At 33.2% G+C, this 25450-nt stretch overlaps 1 protein-coding gene across 3 annotated transcripts in view; it reads right to left on the bottom strand.

The window, feature by feature from the left end:
* Positions 1 to 25450, bottom strand: part of LOC111416168 (alpha-N-acetylgalactosaminidase) — a 53772-nt gene that overhangs the window by 20797 nt on the left and 7525 nt on the right. For 2 of the 3 annotated variants that reach the window (XM_023048118.2, XM_023048119.2), the window contains exons 2-3: positions 9289 to 9489; positions 8624 to 9230 (exon numbers count right to left, since the gene is read on the bottom strand). In XM_023048118.2, coding sequence (XP_022903886.1) covers positions 8624 to 9230; positions 9289 to 9452 — 771 coding nt within the window. In that variant the 5' untranslated portion in view covers positions 9453 to 9489. Of the gene's footprint in view, positions 1 to 8623; positions 9231 to 9288; positions 9490 to 9558; positions 9661 to 25450 lie in introns of those variants that run through there. The other variant, XM_023048120.2, reaches the window with a different exon arrangement.

Raw genomic sequence — 25450 nt, forward strand, 5'->3', positions numbered from 1 at the left:
TGTATACAGAGTAATTCAGGTAGGTAGCGAAAGCCGATCAGGGTAATGATAGCAATTCGGTTATAATTTATGAGTGACATTTCACACGAAGAATATAAAAGAAAGAAGAATTTATTGGAAACTTGCAAGATGGATGCATTAACAGAAATAAAATACAAATTCTTACCAGAAGCTAAAGTACCAATCAGATATGGATCCAAGAAAGGTATCTGTGCCTAACTGCATCGAGATTTGGTGATGTATGTAGGATGAGAAATGACACGTCTTGCTTAAATAAAGTTAAATCAATCTTGTACTCGAAATTTGCTAGAAATAATAACACTAAACATGGCCAAGACTATGAATGGCTTGCATTAAAAAAATTTGAGCTCTTGAGCTCTATTCATCCGTAGGATGTATGGATTCTTAGTTGCAAGTCCAAATGAAACAATAAAAAACGAAAATGCCATCGTCGAGGTGAAGTGTCCAGCGAATTTCAAGAGCTTGCATCTATTCAACGATGGCAAATTAAAATTTTCTAAAGATTTTTCTAGTCAGGGCTGTTTTATTTATTACACTATTAGCCATATTTTGTATACTTCAATCATTATTTAATATTATTATTAATTAGGTATTACATATTATTTCATTTACTTATACAAGGTGATGCAGACCATGCAGTCCATTTTTTAAACAGAAATATTAAAAAAGTTCGAATGAAAAGTAATAATATTCATAAAGGAACCACATTTATTCAGCTATTTTTTCTTTAATTTTTGTAACTACCTGTGTTTTCAAATAAAATTACTTACACGGTTACTCTGAGACACCTGTATATCAAACGAACGCATAATAATACAACAAAGATATAATTTATAAATGTTGTACCGAACTTTTCACATTCCCTGTATTGCAAATATATCTATTTTAATATAAAATGAAGTTATAAATGTTATTTTCGTTTCAAAATGATATAAATGTTTTATTGTTGTGAACCAAAATACTTAAAAAAACAAACGTAGTAAAAAGGTGGGCTACGACTACGATTATTAATAAAAAATCAAAATAATAAATAAATTGGAAAGTCAATAAAAAGATTGATTGTAATTCGTAATTAAGAAAAATTGTTAATAAACAATAATATTTAGAAGAAGTCGTTTAATTTCTTCATTAACAACATCGACGAGAAAAAGAATCGTAATAAAATAAACACGATGTTTTTTTAATCTATAAAGGGTCGGGCCTAGTAGAAAATAAACTCCGCCTCGTTGCTTCCGAACGTCCGTCGTCTGCGCCCCTCAGAAACTGACCGACCTGGTAAAGTGGGCTCTTAAGGAAGAATATAGATTGTGTTAATGACAAACATTTATTCATAAAATAACATATAAAACTTAAAATTAAATCAGTTCTGAATTGGCACAGAATAGTGGAAAAGTAAAAGTGATTTCGTAGAAGTCAAGGTAAATGTTATTGAAAGGTTGGAAATCTTTAATCTGAAATTTAAACTTTTTATATATATTAATAAATTTGGAAATGTATTGAAATCTAGACACTAATGTAGACAATAAATCTGTAATTAAACTCTTCTGTGCTTCTGGTCTTATAATATTGTTAAAAATTAAAACGAATAATATTTAACACACGTGTAGGACTATGGAACGAAGTCGGAATGAATATCAAAGCAGATGAATATTCTGATTTCGTTCTACAATCTTACATGTGTATTACATCTCCTCTTCTCTAATTTTGAAATAAATTACTTTGTTTACACATACATTATTGGTATTCGTGCAATCAATATTACTAATAATAACAAGTCATTTTGTTAAATCATTTATGTCCAATCAAATTAACTAAATTTCTTAATTGATAAAATTTTTTTTATAAAAGTGAATGTTATGATTTATCCAAAAAATCTGTGATTTTTTAATTTTTAATAGGTTTGTTCGAGAAGAGAATTAACTATTAGTTTGTAATTATGGATTCTTGAGTGCGTATGCGCAAGTGATAATTTTGTCACAGCTCGAACAGTAAGAATAAAAAACAAATTTGTTGATGATATGACCTAACCTAACTTTGCAGTTGCTTCTTTTATATAATGCATAGAAAACTGGGAAAGGAAGGAAATATTTCGAGTTTGAAGGGGCAATGAACGAGATTTTTGAAAAAAAGAAAAACGTTCATCCTGAAATTCTTCTTTCGAGCAGTACAAAATCAACTCCGAGCATGGATCATTCACTTGAAGATGTAGAGGAAGAACCACGTGACAAAACATTTTATGACCAAGAACTACTTGACGTAACTATAAGAAAAGACAGTACCCAAAAAAAGACTGTCCCCAAAAAAACCGCCTCAAATAAAATTTACCACATAATCCAACAATCTCAAAAAGGAAAAGAAGCATAGTGCAAAAAATGAAATATTAGGAGATATGCATAAAGATGGAAAAAGATATTATGAAGAAAAAATTAAATTAGAAATGCAAGCTCTTAATGAAACTAGAAGTTGAGCAACAAAAATTAGCAGAAAAGTGAAGAACAAATATGGAAAATAAACAATGGAAGAAAAAAATAAACTGCTAAAATTATTTTTAGAAAAACATAAGCAAGAGTATCCACTGCGCATGATAGTACACAATCCATCAACAATTTTTCAAGTCAGCAAATTGTAAAAACTATACCCAACCAGTACCCAACAATTCTAAATTCTGATCGAACACACGACTGGTAGTCGAAAAAGTCAGAATTCGGGATTTATTTGCTGCTCGAACACCGTTACCATACTGTGCATGCGTCTCCCAATTTGCAAATTGGTTTTTCCACTGCTCGAACAAACGTAATATCACAAGATTGGCTTAAGGTAAATTTACTAACAAAGAAATGGGACTTGAATGGCTCTCTATCTTCTATAGTACGCATCACTTGGGAAACAGACATCTGTGCCATATCCTTTACTTGATCAAACCTTCCCCTGTATTATCAATTTTTCCATGTATCCATCGTTCTTACGTATTGTATGAGCAAATAATTTAAGCATGCGACGCTGGATGCTAGCAATCTCTCATTTTCCCATTTAGAATGGAAGCATTAGTGCGATACGCAGCCCAAGGTATTGTCAACATTCTTTGGTAATATCATTTCAAAAGCCGTTTGAGCCGTTCATGTATTAGCTGCAATGGTTGAGGTACCATACTCGCCCGGTCTATAATCATCAAGTGGTAGTTAGATCTATTCAGTCCCAGTTCGCACTTCAGGCTTACTTCCTCGATTCCTTGTAGCGTTTGAACATTTCTTGTTCATTTTTAGTGGTTGCCACAGTGTCATCTGCGTATCGAAGTTTGGAGCTCTTTTTCCCTCCAATAGATATTCCACCCTTTCAATTTACTAACACTTTCCACATTATCCATTCTCCATAGAAGCTTATCTTGTTTCCTGCTCTAAAGTACCTAAAGTATTAGTTTCCTATTTTATTTGAGTTAGGTTGTTATCATATAGCTGGTAATGAGTTACTGCACTGTTTAGGATGGTTTATTAGCTCACCATCAAACTTTGACATGTGATAGCTAATCCAATTACCAAAAAAAATGTGAATTAACATATGTCCTATTTCAATTATTTACGAAATTATAACACTTTAAAGTTTTCTGCAACGAATTTATTAATAGTCAGTAAAATCAAAGAATCAACAAAAACAAAGTTGTCATTGTAATACGTCAGTTTGCTGTAAGGTTTAATTATTACACACAAGAAGAAACTTAAAATGTTCGCTGATAGCACTGAAGTTTCATTCAGCAGATAAGGGTTTTCCTGTATCAAAAACCAAGTTGGAAAACACAAAATTTAGGTGAAAAGTTAAGTCAAGAGCATTTTGCTCCTGTTTTAAAAGATGTTCTTAGAGTCAAAATAACAAAATAGTATGAAAACAATGAAAATGAATATAATATTAAGAATCGGTCAAACATTGACGGTTTTAAGATCAAAGACTAGATATTATTGGTCAAGTAATGTATCAAAGTGGTCAAACACTAAATGCGAAATACTGGTTTCCTTTTTAATTTTTAAAAAATATTACTTCATGATGTTATATTTTATATGTAGGGTAAGTAACTTTAAATGAATCAGATGTATATTTGATCATATTTTGATCATTTTATGTAATGGCAGAGGGACCTACAAGAAAAATAATATGGCTCGGTGAAACACTGACATTAAAAAATCCTTAACAGGTCAAACACTGGTGCGTTTTCCTTACCAGCACGATGGTGCCCCAGCTCATCGCGGAAGAGTAGTTGTCGAGTGATTAAACCAATATTTTCCAAACAAGTGGATTGGTAATAATGGTCCCTTTGCTTGGCCACCTAGATCCCCGGGCCTTAATCCATTGGATTTCTACTTATGGGGTCAAATGAAACAAATTGTGTATCAAGTGGAAATTAACACACGAGAACAGTTATTAAACAGAAAACTCAACCAGACATTTTAATTCGGCTGAAGAACTCTTTAATTCGTCGTTGTGAAGCATGTATTCTAGCAGAAGGAGGCTATTTTGAAGAATATTTATAATATTTATGTGTTTAAAAAAAATATTGCAGTTAATTATGATATAAAAATTGAAACTTTAAAGTGTTATAATTTCGTAAATAATTGAAATAGGACATATGTTCATTAATATTTTTTTGGGTAATTGGATTAGCTATCATATGTCAAAGTTTGATGGTGAGCTAATAAATCACCCTGTAGAGTACAGAATGCTTGTTTGAGGTTTGTATACGATATTCGAAAGTGTGCTCGTATTTCGCATAAACTTTGTGACATTGGTTGGTTAAATATGTTCAATAGACGTAAATTGCTATCGTTCTGTCTCTATTATAAGATTTTGATCAGTGGAAAGTCTTCCTACCTGACAAATAAAATAAGATATCGTTGTGATGTGCACAATCTGGATATGAGGTTCAGAGGTAGAATTTCTCCTCCTAAGTATAAGTTGTCACTATTTAGAAGTGTAGAATGAAGATCATTCACGTACCAGATTTGTGTGAAAACTGCTCGTATTGCTAAATCGGAAGGATTTGTCGATACTGTGAGACAAGCTGTGGGTGAAGGACGTGCAAGAATTTAAATTTTGACAATAGATCTTTCGCTTTGTCGAAACAGGAAAGAAAGATGAAAAAAGTCGAAGCAGAAGAAATCGGTGATGAAAATTTAGCATGCCTAAAAATCTTAAAATTCTATAAGAGATGTGGGTTGAAGAAATTTCGAAATGGCTTGAACTCTTGGTTGTGAGAGACGAAGGCCGTCAGCAAATACGCGATGACTGCGAAAATATGGAGATTTAACACCAAAAACACATTAGGTGGTTGGATGTTAATGTTGAAATCACTCAACCTTTAAAATAATTGAGAAAATTTTATTCGGATTTTCGGTCAGCAGGAATTAAAAGTAAAACAACTTTTTAAAATCGCTAATATTTCGATCGTTAAAATTACAATCTTCTTCAGAGCATTTTATTGCTAAAAGATATTACAAAGAAAAAACGTAAGTCAAGCCACCATATTTTAAGAAACAAAAATGTAACTTACTTGTAACTCGAAGTGGCGTAAAATCTCGGAAATCGTCAAAAATGAATTGATCAAAAATATTATTAAAATTTAAAATTCAAAAAACACATTAAAATTGAAAAATGACATATCAAAAAGTTATTAATAAAACGTGGAACAATTAGACGCAAAATGCACGACTGTCAAATGTAAAAAGGGAAAACCCGTTTTTGGAGTGAGAACACGATTCCCAAAAATTTTAAGATGTACAGTGTACAGAGAAAATTCATCAAACATACGAGCGTTAAACAAAAATAAATTTAATTTATAAAGAATCTCTAAATTTCTTAACAATCAAAAATTAACTCAAAATAATCAATATAAAAGCAATTAAAATACTAAAATAGCATATCATTGAAGAAATTTGAGTTGTTATTAAGATTGGAACCTTGTAAGTTGCGTGAAAGAACGCGTAATAGAACTAACTACAACATTACTAATACCTTTCAATTTGTGGATGAATTTAGCCTACCTCCGGATCACATTTTAATATCTTTAGACGTTGTTAGCCTTTTTACTGTCATTCCGTTGGATTTGGTTAACAGAATTGTGGAGGAAAAATGGCATTTGATTGCTGATCATTGCTCATGGGACAAAGACACCTTTTTGCTTGGCTTGAAACTTATTTTTGATACTTCAATTTTCACCTTTGACAATGTAATTTACCATCAAATAGAGGGCACCTCTATGGGCTCTAAAATATCACCGGTTCTAACTCTGATGGTGATGGATTTCGCGTTGGATGAGATTTTGGTTAATAACAACTCGGGTTTTGATCATTGGAATACATAAAGATGATATAGATTCAACGTTGAATTTGTTTAACGGTTTTCATCCGAGCATTCGAAAAAGACAACTGCATTTCTTTCCTTGATAAAAACATGATAAGAAATGAAAATAACGTCATTCAATTTAACTGGTACGTCAAGCCAACATACTCGGGACGCTATTTGGATTACTTTTCTAGTCACAGTTTAAAACATAAAATTTCCACCATTCTCGGCATGAAGCATAGAGTTTCGAATATTTGTGATGATCAGTTTTTACAAGAAAATCTTAACTTTCTTAGAACAAATTTTGTGAATAATGGTTATCCTCTAAAATTGGTCAACAGACTTTTGTTTTCAACATATTCACACAATAATGTCAACCAGACCAGTTTAACTAATCCAGATTTAATTAATACAGAACGCTTCACGTACAGAAAGCTTCCATACATAGGAAGGTTAAGCGACCAGTTAAAGAAAACGTTGAAATGTATTGATAACATAAAGATCATTGATTGTTATGATAACAAATTGGGAAACCATTTTACTAAACTTAAGGATAAGACCGATGATAATTTTAGATCCAACTTGATTTACTGTGTTTCATGCAAGGGTTGTGATGGAAAGTACGTTGGTCAGACCAGTCAGTGGCTGAAATGTAGAATCTCAAAACATGCAAGTGACTGAAGACTGAAAAAGTCCAGTAATGCTTTATCCCAACATGTTTTGGAGTGCAGACATGAGTTTGATTTTAAGGATGTAAAAATCTTGGATTCAGAAAGTTATTAGCATAATAGGCTGTTCTTGGAGATGGTACACATCAATTATACACAGAATGCTGTAAATTTTAAAACAGATACTCAGAATCTTAGCAACATTTATGTTTATTTGTTTGCCTTAGATAGATTTAACCATAATAATCCACACAACTTACAAGGTTGCAATCCTAATAACACCTCAAATTTCTCCAATGATATGCTAATGTGTTTTTTGAATTTTAAATTTTAATAATGTTTTTGATCAATTCATTTTTGACGATTTCCGAGATTTTACGCCACTTCGAGTTACAAGTAAGTTATATTTTTGTTTCTTAAAATATGGTGGCTTGACTTACGTTTTTTCTTTGTAATATCTTTTAGCAATAAAATACTCTGAAGAAGATTGTAATTTTAACAATCGAAATATTAGCGATTTTAAAAAGTTGTTTTACTTTTAATTCCTGCTGACCGAAAATCCGAATAAAATTTTCTGTATTGCTGCTCACGTTGTTGGTCGATGATACTTCTTGCTGTATTATTTAAAATAATTGGCTTAAATGGAATGTATGTTTTTGTTCAAATTTACTGGCAATAAAAATGTCATCCAAGTAAACGAATAAAATATCTAAACCAGAAAAAACTTCATTAGTAATGTTGTAATGCTAGCGCTGCATTTCGCAAATCGAAAGGCATTTTTATGAAAATGAAAAAAGGCGAAAAGGCGTAGTAATAGTCGTTTTATAAACGTCGTTTTCTGCTACTCGAATTTGGTGGTGAGCTCGTACTAAATCAATTATATGTGGGTATGATGGGGATTTATCAGGTATGGTAAGAAGATAAAGTTGTCGATATTCTCCACACCGACGCTATTCTAACGAATCATTTATAGGAACCATGTGAAGTACGGAAGCCTGAGAAGCAACCAAGAGAGATGATTTGATCTAATACCGTCTGCAAAACGGTAAATGAGAATTTGTAATAATTCAGTGTCAGGTATTTTGTTTAACAGATTTTGAAAAACTTACAACTTTTTCCTAATACACACTCAATCTAAATTCTTTTATTGTCATACCCCGTAACGCAGGACGATTTTGAATTTCAATAATGAATTTGTCTATATCAGTTCTTTGTAATACATGGAACAACAAGCTGCTATGTGTACATGATGCAGACTTTGCGCAGTAAATCATAGAGGCGCGAAGCGGTAGGCACCATCACGTGTGATTTTACTAATATAAAACATTAAAAATATAAGTCGAAACGTTGACCTTATCGTCCGCCAATTCTTAAAACAGCCGTGCCTGTTATCGCCCTTAAAGTCGATCTTGGAAAAATTACAAATTTTCAATATGACTGCTACATATCTTAAAATAAAGCCATATTTTATATAAACGAATATAAATGCCATCACTTTTAATAGGTTAAGTAAATCAGTAATAATAATTTCTCAAATTTAAGGTAAAAGAAATGGTAACAAACCATTTTTGTATTAAATAATTTTATTAAATAATAAAATCACTTACCATATCAGGATCATTCCAATGCCCTGGACCGGCATTAGGTACAATAACATCTTGATTATTCCCATAATAATCAATAATGCTTTCAACACTAGCCCAAGAGTCTTGAATATCATCGAAATTTCTCCACATATTACAATGATGCACAATCGCGGTATAATTCGGTTGCATCCCAGCATAAATCTGGTAAACCGGCCAACTACACGAATACAGCATAGGTCGCCCAGTTTGATTCAGGTAAAAACCAAATTCTGGATATCCAGAATCCATATCGGACGGATGTGAATAACATCCATCGAGTTTAACATAATCGACGTCCCAAGCGGCAAAGGTATTCGCGTCAGTTTCTAAATAACCTAAAATTCCCGGATATCCAGCACAGGTGTAATTACCAAAATCTTGGTAAATTCCAAATTTCATCCCTTTGGAATGTACGTAATCTGATAAAGATTTTATTCCGCTCGGAAATCTTTGTCTATCGGCAACTAATTGACCGAAAGTGTTTCTATCTTTTTCTAACCAACAATCATCCACGTTTATGTATTCATATCCAGCGTTTAAATAACCTTCTGATACAATTATGTCGGTCATTGTTTTAAAAAGTCGCTCGCTAAAAATAAATTAAGTGTTAAATTGTTGAAATTGTTTAATTTATTTTATTTTCCTACCTGATACAATTATCTGGGTCATTTTTACAATCCGTATTACATCGAAATCTTTCCCAAGCCAACCAACCCATCGGGGGTGTTCTCGCCAAGCCATTTTCTAAAGAAACTACACTATTACACACGTATAGAATCACGACACCGAAGGAAATCCATTTTTGATACATCGCACGTAAAAATTCGTGTTTTACCTTTGGTTGTAACCTAAAAAAAAGACCCGGTATTAATTTTTTGTGAAAGATGTGATTTTTTAAAAGCAATTTTCTAGCACACCATGCAGACCATTTGTTCTTCTCAATACATTTTTGGATGTGTGTTTTTTAATGTTTTTTATTAGTTTTAACATGGTTAGTTTTTGACATTTTTAAACTATCAAATTTTGACTGGTTTTTCAGTTGGTAGTGTGGAATTTTAATCGAGATTATATTTTATTATCTGATGATCTGAAGATCGAATTAGGTAGTGTTGAAGGTACCGGTAATTTAAACCCATATTTATCGTATTATATCACGACAAATCTCGCATGTATTTGACATTTGTTTATCTAACACTACTATATGTTAACATGCGTTTACGTTTACTAAATTGCTAAAGAAAATAATAATAACAATAATTAATATTCAATCACAATTCAATTTTTGATTGATAGGTATCGTGTCATCCTAAAAGAATTTTGATGAGTACCTATCTTCACAGCGCTTCACAGTATTCACATATAGTAACAGTATGTATCTTTCAAATGTCATTTCAAGCACATGATCTCTAACCTTATTAAACTATAATTTCAATTTCATTCTTGGTGGATAATTCCATAAAACATAGCTGAGGTGTGACACAAGATTGAGGAAGCAATTACTTCGTATAAAGTTATTTAACATCTTTTAGTTTATACAGTGTGTCCGTAAAGTAACGGATAGAGGCGATAAAATCATTACTACAAACGGTTTATGGAAAAATCCCCGAAACGGGGCAAAAGATTTAAATTTACCATACTTTGAAATTTCATTTAGAAAAATTTTGTACAGTTGATGAGTTGAGTGTTTTTAGTTAATTTTGGGTTGCTGATTTCAAATATGCCTTCCATTTTATTTTGTAACAGGTCACTTTTTTTTTATTCAGGTTTCTCACGGCTCACAGAAGCGAATTAGTTAAAAATCTTGGCCAAAAAGATATTTTTGTCAATTTTTTACTTCACAATTGGTGGAAATTAAAAAATATCTGTACAATTAACAAGAATGAAGTATTTTATGATACACTGCGATTTATTTAATTTTATCTACCTCAAAATTTTACATACAGGCTGGTCCGTTACTAATGGGACACAGAGAAACAGTGAATTCCTTACATTAAATTGTTACGATTTAACCCAATTTATGTTAGTCCAATTGTTAATAATAACGAAAATACAGATGATTAAAGTTAATACTTTATTTTCGCGTTTCTTTAAATATTTCGTTATCTCTTGCATTATGGCCATGAAAATTAGTACATTACCATTTTTTAAGACGATAAACAATAATTTGGTATTAGTTTTGATTTATCTTTCAGATAGCACTGCCTGCCTTAACAAACTCCTTTAAAGTAGGCATATCTTTTTCATCGTTAAAATTTTTGCAACTCACACAACTGGAAACAGTTTCTCAGACATTTTTACATAAATTTGGTATACCTACCAATCTTCTCTAAAGTTCTCCGTTTCCAAGATAATCACTGTTTATGGGCACTTTGCAAAATTTAAACAGTAGTTGGCGTTGAAAATGATTTTATTTTGTTAAACACTAGACTAACACCATCAATTGGCTTTAATACTAGAGTAATACTAGAGTATTAATGCCAATTGACAGTGAAAATTATTAAAGAAAACCGAAAATAAAGTATAAATTTTACTCATCTGTATCTTTGTTATTATTAACAAGTGGACTAAGATAAATTGGGTTAAATCGTAATAATTTAATGTAAGGAATTCACTGTTGCTCTGTGTCCCATTAGTAACGAACCGTCCTGTATAAGACTTATGGTTAATAATTTTCAAGGAAAAAATCTTGCAAATAATAAATTGAATTGACATAATAACAACTTTTAATATTTTACGAAAAACTCAGTGTGTCAATTCAATTTTTTAATTTAAGAAGAAAATTAGAAAATATTAACTTTAGAACGCTAACATCTCATACTAAAATTAATTAGTGCTTCAGAAAATAAATTGTAATTTTGGTTAGAAAGTTTTTTGTGGACATCTATATTATCAATTTATTGGTGAAAAAGTGTCCCTTTATGTTTGTTTTCTAACTGCAAATGCGCTCCCCAAACAAACAGAAGAATACATAGCAGAATTATGTTTTTTTTTCTGAACTTTATACACACTATAATAAAAATTTATTTTAAGGTAAAACCGCAAAATACCGCAAGAATTTCTAGCAAAATCTACAATAGTAGGCCTTATACTACAACATGTTTACAATATTACTTTTGAACAATGTTAAACAATTTATTTTTTGCCCATCTAAATATCGTAAAATAAATTATTTTCTCAATTTAAACATATGATGTAATAAAACAATATTACAAAAAAACTAATAACCGAATTGTTGATTTCTGTATATTATACAATTCTACTTACCACCAGCAATAGGTCCTATGATAAATTTTCGAAATATATACAAAAAGTAAAGGAAAAAATTAATTAAAAACCACAATTTTTACCGACGTTTTATCGAGGTGGTAACTGTGTACTAAACAATCAATTGACAACTAAAATATTTTGGCGGCGATTGTTACAATAATTATAAATAAGGTGTTTCAAGGCACCTTGGGGTTTACTTAATCAAATAGCAATAATTGCATTTTTAACTTATTCTATTATATTTCTCTTATTATATTTAACTTATTTATAGAGTTAGGATTTTATAGGGAAACTATACAGGTGTCCCGCAACGATTGTACAATACTGCATCAGCGTATTCTATGATCGAAAATAAACAAAAAAAGCATAATAAACATAGGTCCGAAAATGGACCATTTTCGAGATATTCAAAGATTTAGTTTCATAAGTTGATATTGTTAACATCATGAATTTAAATTTATTTTTATAATAATTAAGTCGTTACTATGATTACGATAAGTTGTCTAATCAAAAAAAAATGATAATACTTCACGAAATTATTATTTTACTATTTAATTTAATAAAACTATTAAGTATGGCTCCTATTAATTACTCCAAGGAAGAGATGGCGGATATGATGTATTGTTACGGACTAGCCGATGGAAATGCGTCGTTAGCAGCTTCTCATTACGCGCAAAGGTTCCCGAATAGACCATTGCCTAATAGTCACACCTTTAGCAGACTATTTCTCAGATTAAAAGCCATTCCACGGAGAGACATTACACAAGGCCGGTGGAATTAGAAGAAGCAGTTTTGAGAAGAGTTGATGAAAATGCCTCAACCAGCATTAGAAGAATTTCTGCACAAGAAAACATTAACAAAACAACCGTTCACCGCATTTTAAGGGAGCAGTTACTTTAGCCTTATCATTACAACACCGTTCAAGTTCTAACAGAAAATGATGGCGGGAAGATACAGGAAGAGGTAGTAAACGTCGACTTTCCCATAAACATTGTATTTAAGGATGAAAGAATATTTACTCAAAGCGAAATTTTTAATATTCATAATGCGCACATTTGGAGTGATGAAAATCCCCATGCAATACTAGAAACTCATCATCAGTGGCGATTCAGTGTTAATGTATAGGCTGGAGTTATAGGTGATCAGTTATTAGGTCCATTTTTTCTTCCAAAGAGATTGACAGCCAAAGAGATGCTTACATACATTTTTTACAAAATGACCTTACAGAGGCATTTGATGAATTACCTCAACAAATTCTAGAAGATTGCTACTTTATGCACGATGGGGCGCCAGCATATTATGCACGCGATACTCGAGCATACTTAAATAACAGATTTGGCAATAAGTGGATTGGCCGAAGGTCCTGTCCCGTGGCCACCTCGTTCACCAGATTTAAATCCGTTAGATTTTTGGTTTTGGGGACATTTAAAACAAATAGTTTATTCTCAAGACGTTCAGAATGTGCAGTATTTGAAAAATAAAATTAGTATTGCATGTGACACAGTAAAACAAATTCCCGGTATCTTTGAACGCATTAGAAGTTCATTTAAAAAACGTATCCGTTTGTGTTTGGGGCGCATATTGAACATTTATTATGACATGAATCTTTTCCAATTTGTTAAATATTCGTTGTTTTTATGCTGGTTGAACGATTTTCGTCGACAATCTTTGTTAAATTATTAATGAACTGTATTAATTAACTTAATATTATCTTATTATTTATTAAACTTTATCTTAACCATCGTAACCATGGTAATCATATAATTACTGCATCTAAATCGTTACAATTAATGATGTTAACAATAGGTCAACTTATGAAACATAGATCCGAAAATGGACTATTCTCGAGATATTCAAATTGACAATTGTAGCCTCCAGGTTCATCATGGTGAGTATTAATACGATAAAAAAGAATAAATCCACGATGATATTTTATTTTTCTAATTTCGGTACAACAATATTTCGCTTTTTCTAAAAGCGTCTTCAGGTACGACTAGAATAATATGAAAGATAATTATTACTAGTTGACGGGTTTTTTTTACCGGTTTCTTTAATCATCGGTCGTCGTAGTTTTCGTAAGGGAAATTTTTCCACATGATCGTTTTTTCACGTGTTTATCATTCTTCGTTTTTGACGGTAAGAACTTTTTTTATAACTTTTATTTTAATTTTATATCTCCAACTTAAAAAAAGCCGTCAACTAGTAATAATTATCTTTCATATTATTCTAGTCGTATCTGAAGACGCTTTTAGAAAAAGCAAAACATTGTTGTACCGAAATTAAAAAAATAAAATATCATCGTGGATTTATTCTTTTTTATCCTATCTATGTTTATTAGACTTTTTTTGGCTATTTTCGATCAGAGAATACGCTGATGTAGTATTGTACAATCGTTGCGGGACACTCTGTAGATGCAATGCATTTGATATTTGGTACCTTGATATACGGTGAAGAGATCTACCTTTTAGTGGTAGTGTCATGTTTGTACCACTTCCGGTTACACCAGAAATTGTTACTAACATCACTATTTTTAAGAAAATTTTAAAATTTTATTTAGCAGTTGGTTACATAATGCCATTCTAAATAACTTTTGTTTGAAAAAGAAAGTAAGATTTTAAAATCTTCAATATGATATTAGTAACAATTTCCTGTATAACCGAAAGTGGTGCAAACATGACACTAACACTAAACGGTAAATCTCTTCACGTTATATCAAGGTGCCAAATATCAAATTCACTGCATGTATAGTTTCCCTATAAAATTCTATGTCTTGCAGGCGTGAGAAGCCTCAATACAAAAAAAAAGGGACGTGTTACAAAAAAAATGGAAGGCATATTTGAAATCAGCAATCCAAAATTAACTAAAAACACTTAACTGATCTACTACACACAAAAATGTTAAAGTTTTACGAGATACCTTCTCATACCACCTCAAGCCTCCAAGGGAGAATGTATAAGGGGCCCACTGGGGCCTAAGTGCGAGCGTAAAAATTACGCACCCCACGCTTACATACATACAAATGTTAAAGTTTGCAGCACAGTGTTATTAATGACTGAAATTTTGTACTTTCTTAATGGTTTTATGGTTATAAAATTCTGCTTTATATGTTTCGACCAACGGTCATATTCAAAAGTGTCGCCATTAACAAAAATTGGCTTTCGCAAGATTGCACAACAAATAAAAACTTTTCATGTAGAATATAGACGTAAGTGTATAAATTTATGATTTATAGCTATTAACCTACCGAGAAATGTTATTACATTTGTTACAGCCACAGACGTCAGATAGAATTGATTTTAAGACATCTAAGGCTATAATGTGTCATAACATCGAGGTTTGATCAATAGTTTATCGGTTTCAGGCGACCACCATTTTGATGGCTTTAATGCGAACAATAGTAAATCAAAAATTCATTTGCAACTTTTTGCGTAATAGTCAAAGTCGTTATACAAGTTGGTTGCTAGGTAGTCACAAAGATGTTTATTTGTCAACAAATATTTTATTTATTAAAAATTCAATAATTTGTAAAATAAGTGACGTTAATTTAGCTAAACTAACTAATGCATCACACTTTTTCGGGTTGTTCTAATTGCACGGTGAACATAAATAATTACTATTATTAAAAGTAGCATTAGGTTTCTGTTCCATCGTTACTTAAAATTTTCATAATAATGGTTTATTAAATATGTAGCTTCTTTTCCTGTATTGTAAAAATATAACATTACCAATATGTCATTTTTACATTACCGATATGTCATTTTTACATTCCTAATACAGTTATAAGGTACATTGATGTTACACCATGAAGTAATGAAATAAATTGATATTGATCAAATTACCATACTTTGGCTAATGAGTTGGCGATCAGGATATGTTCCATTAAAGAGCTAAACTACTGACTAAATCAGTTTTTAACACTTAGGAAATTGTTTAAAATAATTGGTTACCATAGTTACCATATACTCACGGCTACTGCTATTTCATCATGTCAACAAATTTGAAGTACTAGATTTAGAAAAAAATTCTGTTTCATATTCCACAATAAAAGTGGGGGATAGCAGTTTGAAAAAAAAATCGATCACATCATAACTCGTTTAAAAATGGCGACAATAATTTAAAGTCTACACCAAAAAATTGTAAGAACTTTAAACCTTTACACCCGTTTCTGGTATTTTTCCATAAACCGTTTGTAATGATTTTATCGGCTATATCCGTTACTTTACGGACAGACTGTATAAACTAAAAGATGTTAAATAACTTTATACGAAGTAATTGCTTCCTGAATCTTGTGTCACACCGCAGCTATGTTTTATGGAATTTCCAACTGAATAGCTCCGGAACCGCTTCACTTATCATGAGAACAAGAGATTGCTGTAAGCACATCGGAGAACACTCACCTTGATAAATACTACGATTCCCAACGTCGAGAATATCTCTACGAAGACAATCCAGAAGAAATAAAAGCTACTTATTCCAAGTTACTATAATCATATAGAACACTAAATTTAATTGTAATCCGCATCAAGGACCTATACAGATAATCGTCGTGATTATTTCTACTTCAACAATCAACTGTATTCCTACCACCGAATTTCCTAACATCGGAAATTTAATATATGCCTCAAACTTACAGAATACTCACACAGCTGCATTTCCTATTCATGAAACTGTTCTGTCATTTGTGATCACTCAGGCGAGAGAAATGGATAAAGTGACTAAGATGGTTCATTAGTTGCCAAACATTATGGTAAAGTTGTAAGCAAAAACAAATATTAATAATCCACTGATCCATATGGTATGCATCTCACGCACTTGAATACACCTTCTTTTTGTTCCTCTTTATTTACGATTATCTTGTTTTTCTACTTCATCAGGCTTCTTGGCATGCTGAAGTCAGGTCTTCTCGAACTCGGTCTCTCTCTCTCTTAGTCATTTGCCACGTGTGCGCCTCGCCCGCAAAAATCGCACCACATCAGGCATCCTCCGTTTCTGCTATATTGCTGAGCTTCTTATATGATCTCTCCAGCCCTTAAGCCGTTACTCTTTTAATCGTCCTTAGAGTTCTCTTTTTGGGCATATATTTGTTGCTTAATATGATGTCTCTGGATATCCAGATATTCTGAAGACTTTGTTGATTTGTACTCTAACTTCTTGGTGCAAATTTGTGCAGCTAAAGATTTCAACGGCCAAGTATCTACTTTGCATGGCTCTTCTAATATTTTTTAATGATGCTTCTTCAAAAAGTAGTTCATACGTTGGAGAATTAAATTCTATTTAGCATCTTTGCTTCAAGTAAGACTTGTCGAAATGTTGCCGTTCCCTTGAGCAATGAGCTTAGTTCAATTCTAGGTAAATAATGTGCAAAATATGTAAGGATATTTTCCACAATTGGTAGTCACTGTGGGGTAAAGTTAACAATGAAAATATCTTTATGATATTAAATAACGTGACGAAGGAAACTATAACAAACGCCTTAAATCATAATATCTAATATATTAAAATCTATTTCACGAAATTTCCAATGGCTTTTGTACTCACATTTTGGATTCAGTACATAATAAAAAGAACTAGTTTTAAAGAGATAAAGACAAATGTACAAACATTATGCAGCAGAGGGGGAAGCAGAAGTCGTAGTGACAGACCATCCTTATTCTTCTTACGCTGCACACATTATCTCACATTTTCATGTTGAAGAACTAGTTCTTTAGAAACGAAGCCGTCACTTTGAGTAGGTTACTATCCAGGTTGGAAAGAAATTTATTTTGGCGTAAAAAATACGTCTGTCATGTTCCAGAGATTGATGCATAAAATGTTAAGAGGTTTGCATGAAAATACTTGCATGTTTGGTATATCTTGACAGCGTAATTGTATGTTTATCCTTAGAGGAATTATTGTGACAGTTATTAAACCTTCGATAGCCTAGTTTTCATTGATTCTATACGTTTCTAGTATGGTTATTTAATGAACCCATCACACGACCTACCACAACGATATGAGATAAGTAAGTTAAATAAGAATGCAGATAATTTTTATTTAACTTATCGATTTCATATAAACTAAACATTGAATATTATGTTGTATTTCAGTTCACTTTTACTTTTGATCTGATGCTAGGGTTGAATAGTCGGCTGGAAATGCATGTTAAATAGGAAAACGAGAGGAATGTTGATACGATAAAAGTACGAATATATGATAACATTAACTAAATTCAACAATCCAATAAAAGTAAGGTGTTTGTTTGTTGTCCGAAATGTTATTACGTGCTTTATTCTATATTCGTCTTATCAGCTATATTTTTTGGTGATATAAAGATTTCACTAACAACCAGTAAAAACAAGACCTCTGACTTTGAAGAGCGATATCTCGACAACCGTGTGATGAAACAAATTATAATTTAATTTGTTGACATCACTGAACATATTTACGTAATATTTGATAATTTAAAATTTTTATTTGAAACTTTCTTAGTTAAATGATTCAACTATCCAATTTTTGTGATTATTCCCTTCTGTGTCAAGTCACCGATATCGAAGGACTCCGTCCCTCTCAAAACAGAAAATAGTCAAGATTAAAAGTCGCTTCAATGCTCACTATTTTTATGGAATTGGCCCCACAATAGTGGCTCAGACCAGGAATGCTAAGGAAAGCTCTATCTGAAGTTCTTTTCTGACTTCACTCTATTTGATTCCATTGATTTTGCTTGGCTCAACTGTTCCAGAAATACAAGAAGCAGATTTTATGTAAAGCTCACTTAGAACAACGTAATTAGAAAATACAATATCGATCTCATGATAAAGAAAGAAAATTCCTTTCTTTTATGCGATAAAAAGTAATTTCTTTTGCGATGTCATCCTTAATTCAATATAGATGCAAGTAATTTAAAATCTTTAGAACACCAAGATATCTTTCTAGATCCTATCTTTACTGCCCTGTTTTTCTCTAACGTCTGTGAGAAGGAGGTTTTCTCAAGTGGCTTTAATAGTGATTCAATGATGATGGAACTAGTGCTTTACCGAAATACTTTTTTAATGTTGTTTCCATATTTTGTGGAGGAGTTCTAATCAATTTAAAACACAAATTGATAATTAAGTTGCAAATACACGCATACTTAAGATGACAACTTTATTCAAAATGTAGTAGGTGGCGAAAGACATTATTTTTGAGCTGTCAGTTGAACAGTATCTAAACTAATTGACTAACGTAGTTTACGTTATTTTTATCATAAATAACACGAAATGGGTGATTATTATATGATGAAGATATTTTACAATTGGTGTAGTTTAGAGCGCACACACGAAATACACATTTGACGTTTTGGCACATTGATTGATTTACGAATAAGTCTGTACAAAACATTTTCTATTGCAAAAATACATGAAATGGCTCCATATAAAATTAAATTAGTATAGGGTTTTGAAAACAACAAATGGTGATTTTGACAGGAGCGTGATATTTTGTAATTGGCTGAACAGCAATCTAAATGTGTTAAACTTAATGCTTTGAGCAATGATAACAGAATTTCTAGTAGTATATTCTGAAATGTACATTTTCAATTAATGAATTACTTATTCAAGTGTATTAAGTGCAGATTAAGTTCTGCTTGATGCAGAACGATTTGCCAATTTTCTTCTGACATAGTTCGATGCTTATTCCAACAGGATGGAAAAGTTTGGTACAAACTGGATTGGAAATTTCGGCCCTGTTCACTGACCAACAAGATCGCCAGATTTATCCATTTTAGATTTTTTCGTGTAGGGTTGTCTCAAATAACAAGTTTATGTTACTTGTCCTCAAGCTGTATATGGTCTTAAGAATATACAGGCGACAATAAGATTTAGGTGTCGGTAAATAGAGAAAGAAAGGTGTAATAAACACATTAAAACAGAAAAAATAAAAATTCTATTACAAAATTCAACAAAAGTATATCCTAAGAATATAATAAACGAAAACATACCAATCGTAACGGAAAATCGATGCAAAACATCAAGTCAAGGCGATAAAGCGTAGCAATAATGCCAAGCAGCTCTGGCACTAAGCTGTACTGATCTTTCTTAAAAATGGGTGGGCGTGCGATCGCCTCTCCCACAGTTCTCGAACACTTTAGATATTATGATCTGAAATTTTAACTTAGTCTACTTATTAATTTATTGTAATTTGGTTCATTTGTTTCGCCGCCTACTATTTCGTGCAATTGCTGTAGCATGCATTTGCTATTGAATTATCAATTTGTGTTTTTAATTAATTGAATAACAATGTCGTTGGTTATATCGTTGTAAATAAATACGTTTATAGCTTAATAAGATCCAAAGAAAATGTGTCTATATATTTAAAGAGATGCTTCTACATCAAAAATCATGAAGAAAAGTTTATATAAAGTCCGGTCCGAAAATGCTTCCTACGAGGGCTAGAGCCTTTTAAAAATGGCATTCAAGAAGTATTTTTTAGCGTTATCTCAAGAACGGCAAGGTCTAAAATGCCGAAATTTGGTGTACAGGGCTATTTTTACGTGACAAATATGATAATAAAAAAAAATAATTTATGGGGCCGAACATAATAGGTAGAGGGTAGTAATACATAATAGTAGAGTACATAATAGTGTGGGAATGGAATCGAGAAGTGTCGGCTGTCGTCGGTTAAGGAGTGGACGAGAGATAGGCCTGTGAGTCAGTGTGAGTCAGTCGGTCGCAGCTAAGAGAAGAAGACGTTTGTGAATCGAAATATAAGAAATATCAGAGACCATAACTGTTGAAATGTATAAAACATGTTCATAGTTACAAAAGACATTACCTGGTTTTGTTTTGTTTTTATTCTTTTTTAATAACATTATAATTACAGTTATTGAGTGCGTGTTTTTTTTATTTATTTCCCCAGCAGTCCTACAATTTGGGGGCTCAACCGCGATCGGTAATCGAAATACGTGAAAATAAGCGAACATTAATAAATAAGTTGAAACAGAACTACAGTGCTGGAAAATAGACGAGGGCTGTGAAGACGGGAATATACAAGATTCGGCGACGGCGATATCTGACGCCAGTAAGACGTAAACAACACCTGCAAGACCACTGGCGGCGCGGCTCGACAAGGACGAAAACTAAGTTGCATGTTTATTTACGAATATTAAATTGCGAGAGGTTTCTGTATAAAAACTGCTTCGAAAATGAATACTTTGGGAAGCATTTTGCCGATCGAGCAGAACATTACAAAAGCCTCAACGAAGGCGATAAAAGCGTGTCATAAGTTGATATTTGGGAACGACGGTGACCGTAATAATCGCAAGAGATTACGAGAATTTTGCGGATTTAATTTTGACGACGAAGGCGCTATGAAAGAGAAAATCGATCTTGCAAAGAACACTCTCACGCTGGGTGAACTAAATTCGATCTGTCAGGTTCTGAAAATCGATAACGACGCGAACGATAAAGAAGAATTAATCGGGATGCTCTGTAATAAGCTAACAAATCTGAAACTTTTGAAATGCGGAAGCGGCGCAACAAACGACGACGATGAAAGAGTGCCGCTAACACAGAAAGACGACAAGAGTGAAGAGGCCGAAGATTTAGTAAATAACGACGAAGAAGAGCATGAAAGTGATGACGACGTGGCAGATTTTTCAGCCAGTCGAAATAGCGGCAAAACAAACCAGAAGAAGACTGTACCAAAGTTCGTTTTGACGTTCAAAGACGTAGAAGACACCGTAAGTGCTTTTGACGGAAGTGACACTTGTTCGGTGGACAAATGGATGACGGAATTTGAAGAGACCGCCACATTGATGGGTTGGAATGACGTGGAGATGCTAATTTATGCGAAAAGACTATTAAAAGGCGAAGCTCTGTTATTTATAAAGTCGGAAAAAGGAATCTCAAATTGGAACTCCTTTAAGACTAAACTTCAGGGAGAATTTAGGAAAACAATTAACACAGCAGCGTTACACAAAATGTTATCGGCTAGAAAAAGGAAGAAAGAAGAGACTCTACAACAGTACTTATTGAAAATGAGAGAAATAGCAGCACAAGGAAGTATCGAAGAGGACGCTCTCATCGAATACGTAATTGACGGCATCGTAGATGACGAAATCAATAAAGCGATCCTATACGGAACACATTCCTTAAAAGAATTTAAAGAGAAATTGAAGCTTTACGAGAAAATGAAAGGTAAACAGACAAAGGGAAATGATGATGGAAATTATAAGAGCAGCAAACAGAGGAAGCAGGATAACAAAAGAGAAGAGCGGTGTTTTAACTGTGGAAAGATAGGGCACGTTTCCCAGAACTGCCGCAATAGAGAAAGAGGTATGAAATGTTTCTCATGTAATGGATTCGGACATATTGCCAGAGACTGCAAGAATGGAACAAAGAGGACAGGTGAGAAACAAGAAGAGACAAAAAGGTCGTATGTAATTCATGAAACCAAACAACAATTACCAGGATATAAACAAATCAGATTAAACGACCACGTAATTCAAGCATTCATTGACACTGGAAGCGATTTAAATTTGTTAAAGGCCAGTAGTTATATCAGAATAGGAGCGCCTAAATTCCAAGAAAATACTATAACACTAAAAGGAATAGGAGACAACTCAGTCAAAACCTTGGGAAGATTCAATGGTCGAATTGTTGTGGATGAATGCGATTTTAGAACAGCTATACATATAGTACCTGACGACGCGATACCCATGGAATTAATTGTTGGAAAACCTATTTTGGAGGATGTTACATTGATGATTAACTCGGACGAAATCGAAGTGAGCAGTCGAGGAACACCGGTCGAAACCCAAAAGCACTCAGAGGAAAATGACATATTTCTCATAGATGTACAAGACTCTTTAGATGTAGGAGCACAAGCATATTACGAAGATGTAGCGAATATGATTGCAAAATATAAGCCGAAAGAAGTCATTACACCACCGTCAGACATACAGGTAAAGATTATCCTTCAAGACGACATACCGGTGTACCAGCCTCCAAGAAGATTATCAATTCCAGAGAAATACGAAGTCGAAAAACAGATCGAGGAATGGCTCAACACTGGTAAAATAAGACCAAGCACTTCAGATTATGCTAGTCCGATTGTCTTAGTCAAGAAAAAAGACGGAAGTACTCGAATTTGCATTGACTTCAGAAAGCTAAACCGAAAGATTATTAAAGACCGGTATCCACTTCCCGTGATCGAAGACGTTATTGACCAACTAACAGGATCAAGAATATTTACGACTTTGGACCTGAAAAATGGATTTTTTCACGTACCAGTCGCAGAAGATAGTATAAAATATACCTCGTTCGTAACTCCGAGTGGACAGTTTGAATTCTTGCGCATGCCGTTTGGGTTATGTAATTCGCCAGCAGTATTTCAACGATACGTCAATAATGTTTTCAGGGAGTTAATGAGAAAGGGAATAGTTATTATGTACATGGATGACATTATAATACCAGCGGAAGATGTCGAAGAAGCAATAAAAAGACTAGAAGAAGTTCTGGAAACAGCAAAGAAGTTTGGATTAGATTTCAAGTGGCAGAAATGTCAGTTTTTAAAGACTAAAGTGGAATATCTAGGACACGAAATAGAAAACGGAAGAGTGAAGCCTAACAAGCAGAAAGTAGCAGCCGTTGTAAATTTTCCAAAACCAGCTACAATGAAAAAGGTTCAGAGTTTCCTGGGATTGGCAGGCTATTTCCGCAAGTACATCAAAGACTACGCTTTGATTGCGAAACCACTAAGTGATCTTCTGAAAGGAAAAAAGAAATTTTCATTTGGACCGGAAGAGGAAGTTGCATTTAGAAAACTAAAGGAGATTTTAAGTACAGAACCAATATTGAAAATCTTTGATCATAACAAGGAAACTGAACTGCATGTAGACGCAAGCCAAGACGGATTCGGGGCAGTGTTATTGCAAAAGTGTCAAGAAGACGGAAGATTATATCCTGTTTACTACTGGAGTAGAAAGACAAATGATACCCAGAAGAAATATCACAGCTATGAATTGGAGGTGCTGGCTGTCATAGAAGCTTTAAAGAGGTTCCGTGTGTATCTGCTGGGCATACACTTCAAAATCTTAACTGATTGTGCAGCATTTGCAGCTACAATGAACAAAAAAGACCTGTACACGAGAGTCGCTAGATGGGCTTTATTGCTCGAAGAGTTTAACTATACCATTCAACATAGGCCAGGAAATCAAATGAAGCATTGTGACGCACTGAGTCGGAACCCAATAACAATGATAATACAAACAGAATTTCTAGAGCGATTGAAAAGGGCTCAACTACAGGACGAACATCTTAAGGCAATTACGAAAATATTGGAAACTCAACCTTATGGGGATTATGAACTAAAAAATAGCATCTTGTATAAGAACAAAAATGGATGTGAACTACTAGTTGTCCCTACTATAATGCAACACCAAATAATACGAAGTGCACATGACAATGGTCATTTCGCAGTGAAGAAAACAAAAGACTTGATCGAACGAGAATATTATATCGACAACCTAGAGGAGAAGATTCGAAAGTTAATTATGAACTGTGTACCATGTATACTTACCGAGAGGAAGATGGGTAAACAAGAAGGATACTTGAATTCAATAGAAAAGGGCGATGCTCCATTGCAGACCTATCATATAGACCATTTAGGTCCTATGACAAAGACAGGAAAAGGATATCAATATTTATTTGTAGTCATTGATTCTTTTACAAAATTCGTTTGGATACACCCAACAAAAACGACAGCAACAAAAGAAGTTCTTGAAAAACTAGAAAAGCAGAAAGACATTTTTGGAAGTCCCAGGATGATTATTTCGGACAGAGGAGCTGCGTTTACCTCAAGGGATTTCAAAGACTATTGTGTTGACGAGAAAATAAAACATGTGAAAATCACAACTGGCGTACCACGAGGAAATGGACAGGTTGAGAGAGTCAATAGAGTAATCATACCAACGTTAACCAAATTATGCATCGAACAACCTGAAAATTGGTTTCGACATGTTAGAAAGTTGCAAGAGATCCTCAATAGTACATATCACCGGAGTATTGGTCGAACCCCATTTGAATTACTTTTTGGAGTAGAAATGAAAAGAAAAGACCAAATAAAGTTGAAAGAGATGGTAGAAGAAGAAATCATAAACTCATTTGTGAAAGAGAGAGAACACATGCAAATACAAGCGAAAGAGCAAATGAAAAAAGTTCAAGATGAAAATATGAAAACCTATAATAAGAAACGAAAACTAGCAAGGAACTATGAAGAAGGAGAATGGGTGGCCATCAAGAGGACACAATTCCAGAATACGTCAAAGTTGCTGCCAAAGTTCCTAGGTCCTTATCGTGTCGTTAAGAAGATAGGTCCAGACCGGTATGAAGTAGACAAGATTGGAGATCATGCAGGACCACGGAAGACTACTACGAGTGTAGACAACATGAAACCTTGGGTCAGTATCAATCCGGATGAAGACGCATTTGGAGAAAATGACAGTCCAGATGAAGATACATTCGAGGCGAATGTCAGTCAGGATGGACGAGATGTGGGAATGGAATCGAGAAGTGTCGGCTGTCGTCG

This window comes from Onthophagus taurus, chromosome 11 (genome assembly GCF_036711975.1).
Source record: "Onthophagus taurus isolate NC chromosome 11, IU_Otau_3.0, whole genome shotgun sequence".
Taxonomy (NCBI): Eukaryota; Metazoa; Arthropoda; class Insecta; order Coleoptera; family Scarabaeidae; genus Onthophagus; species Onthophagus taurus.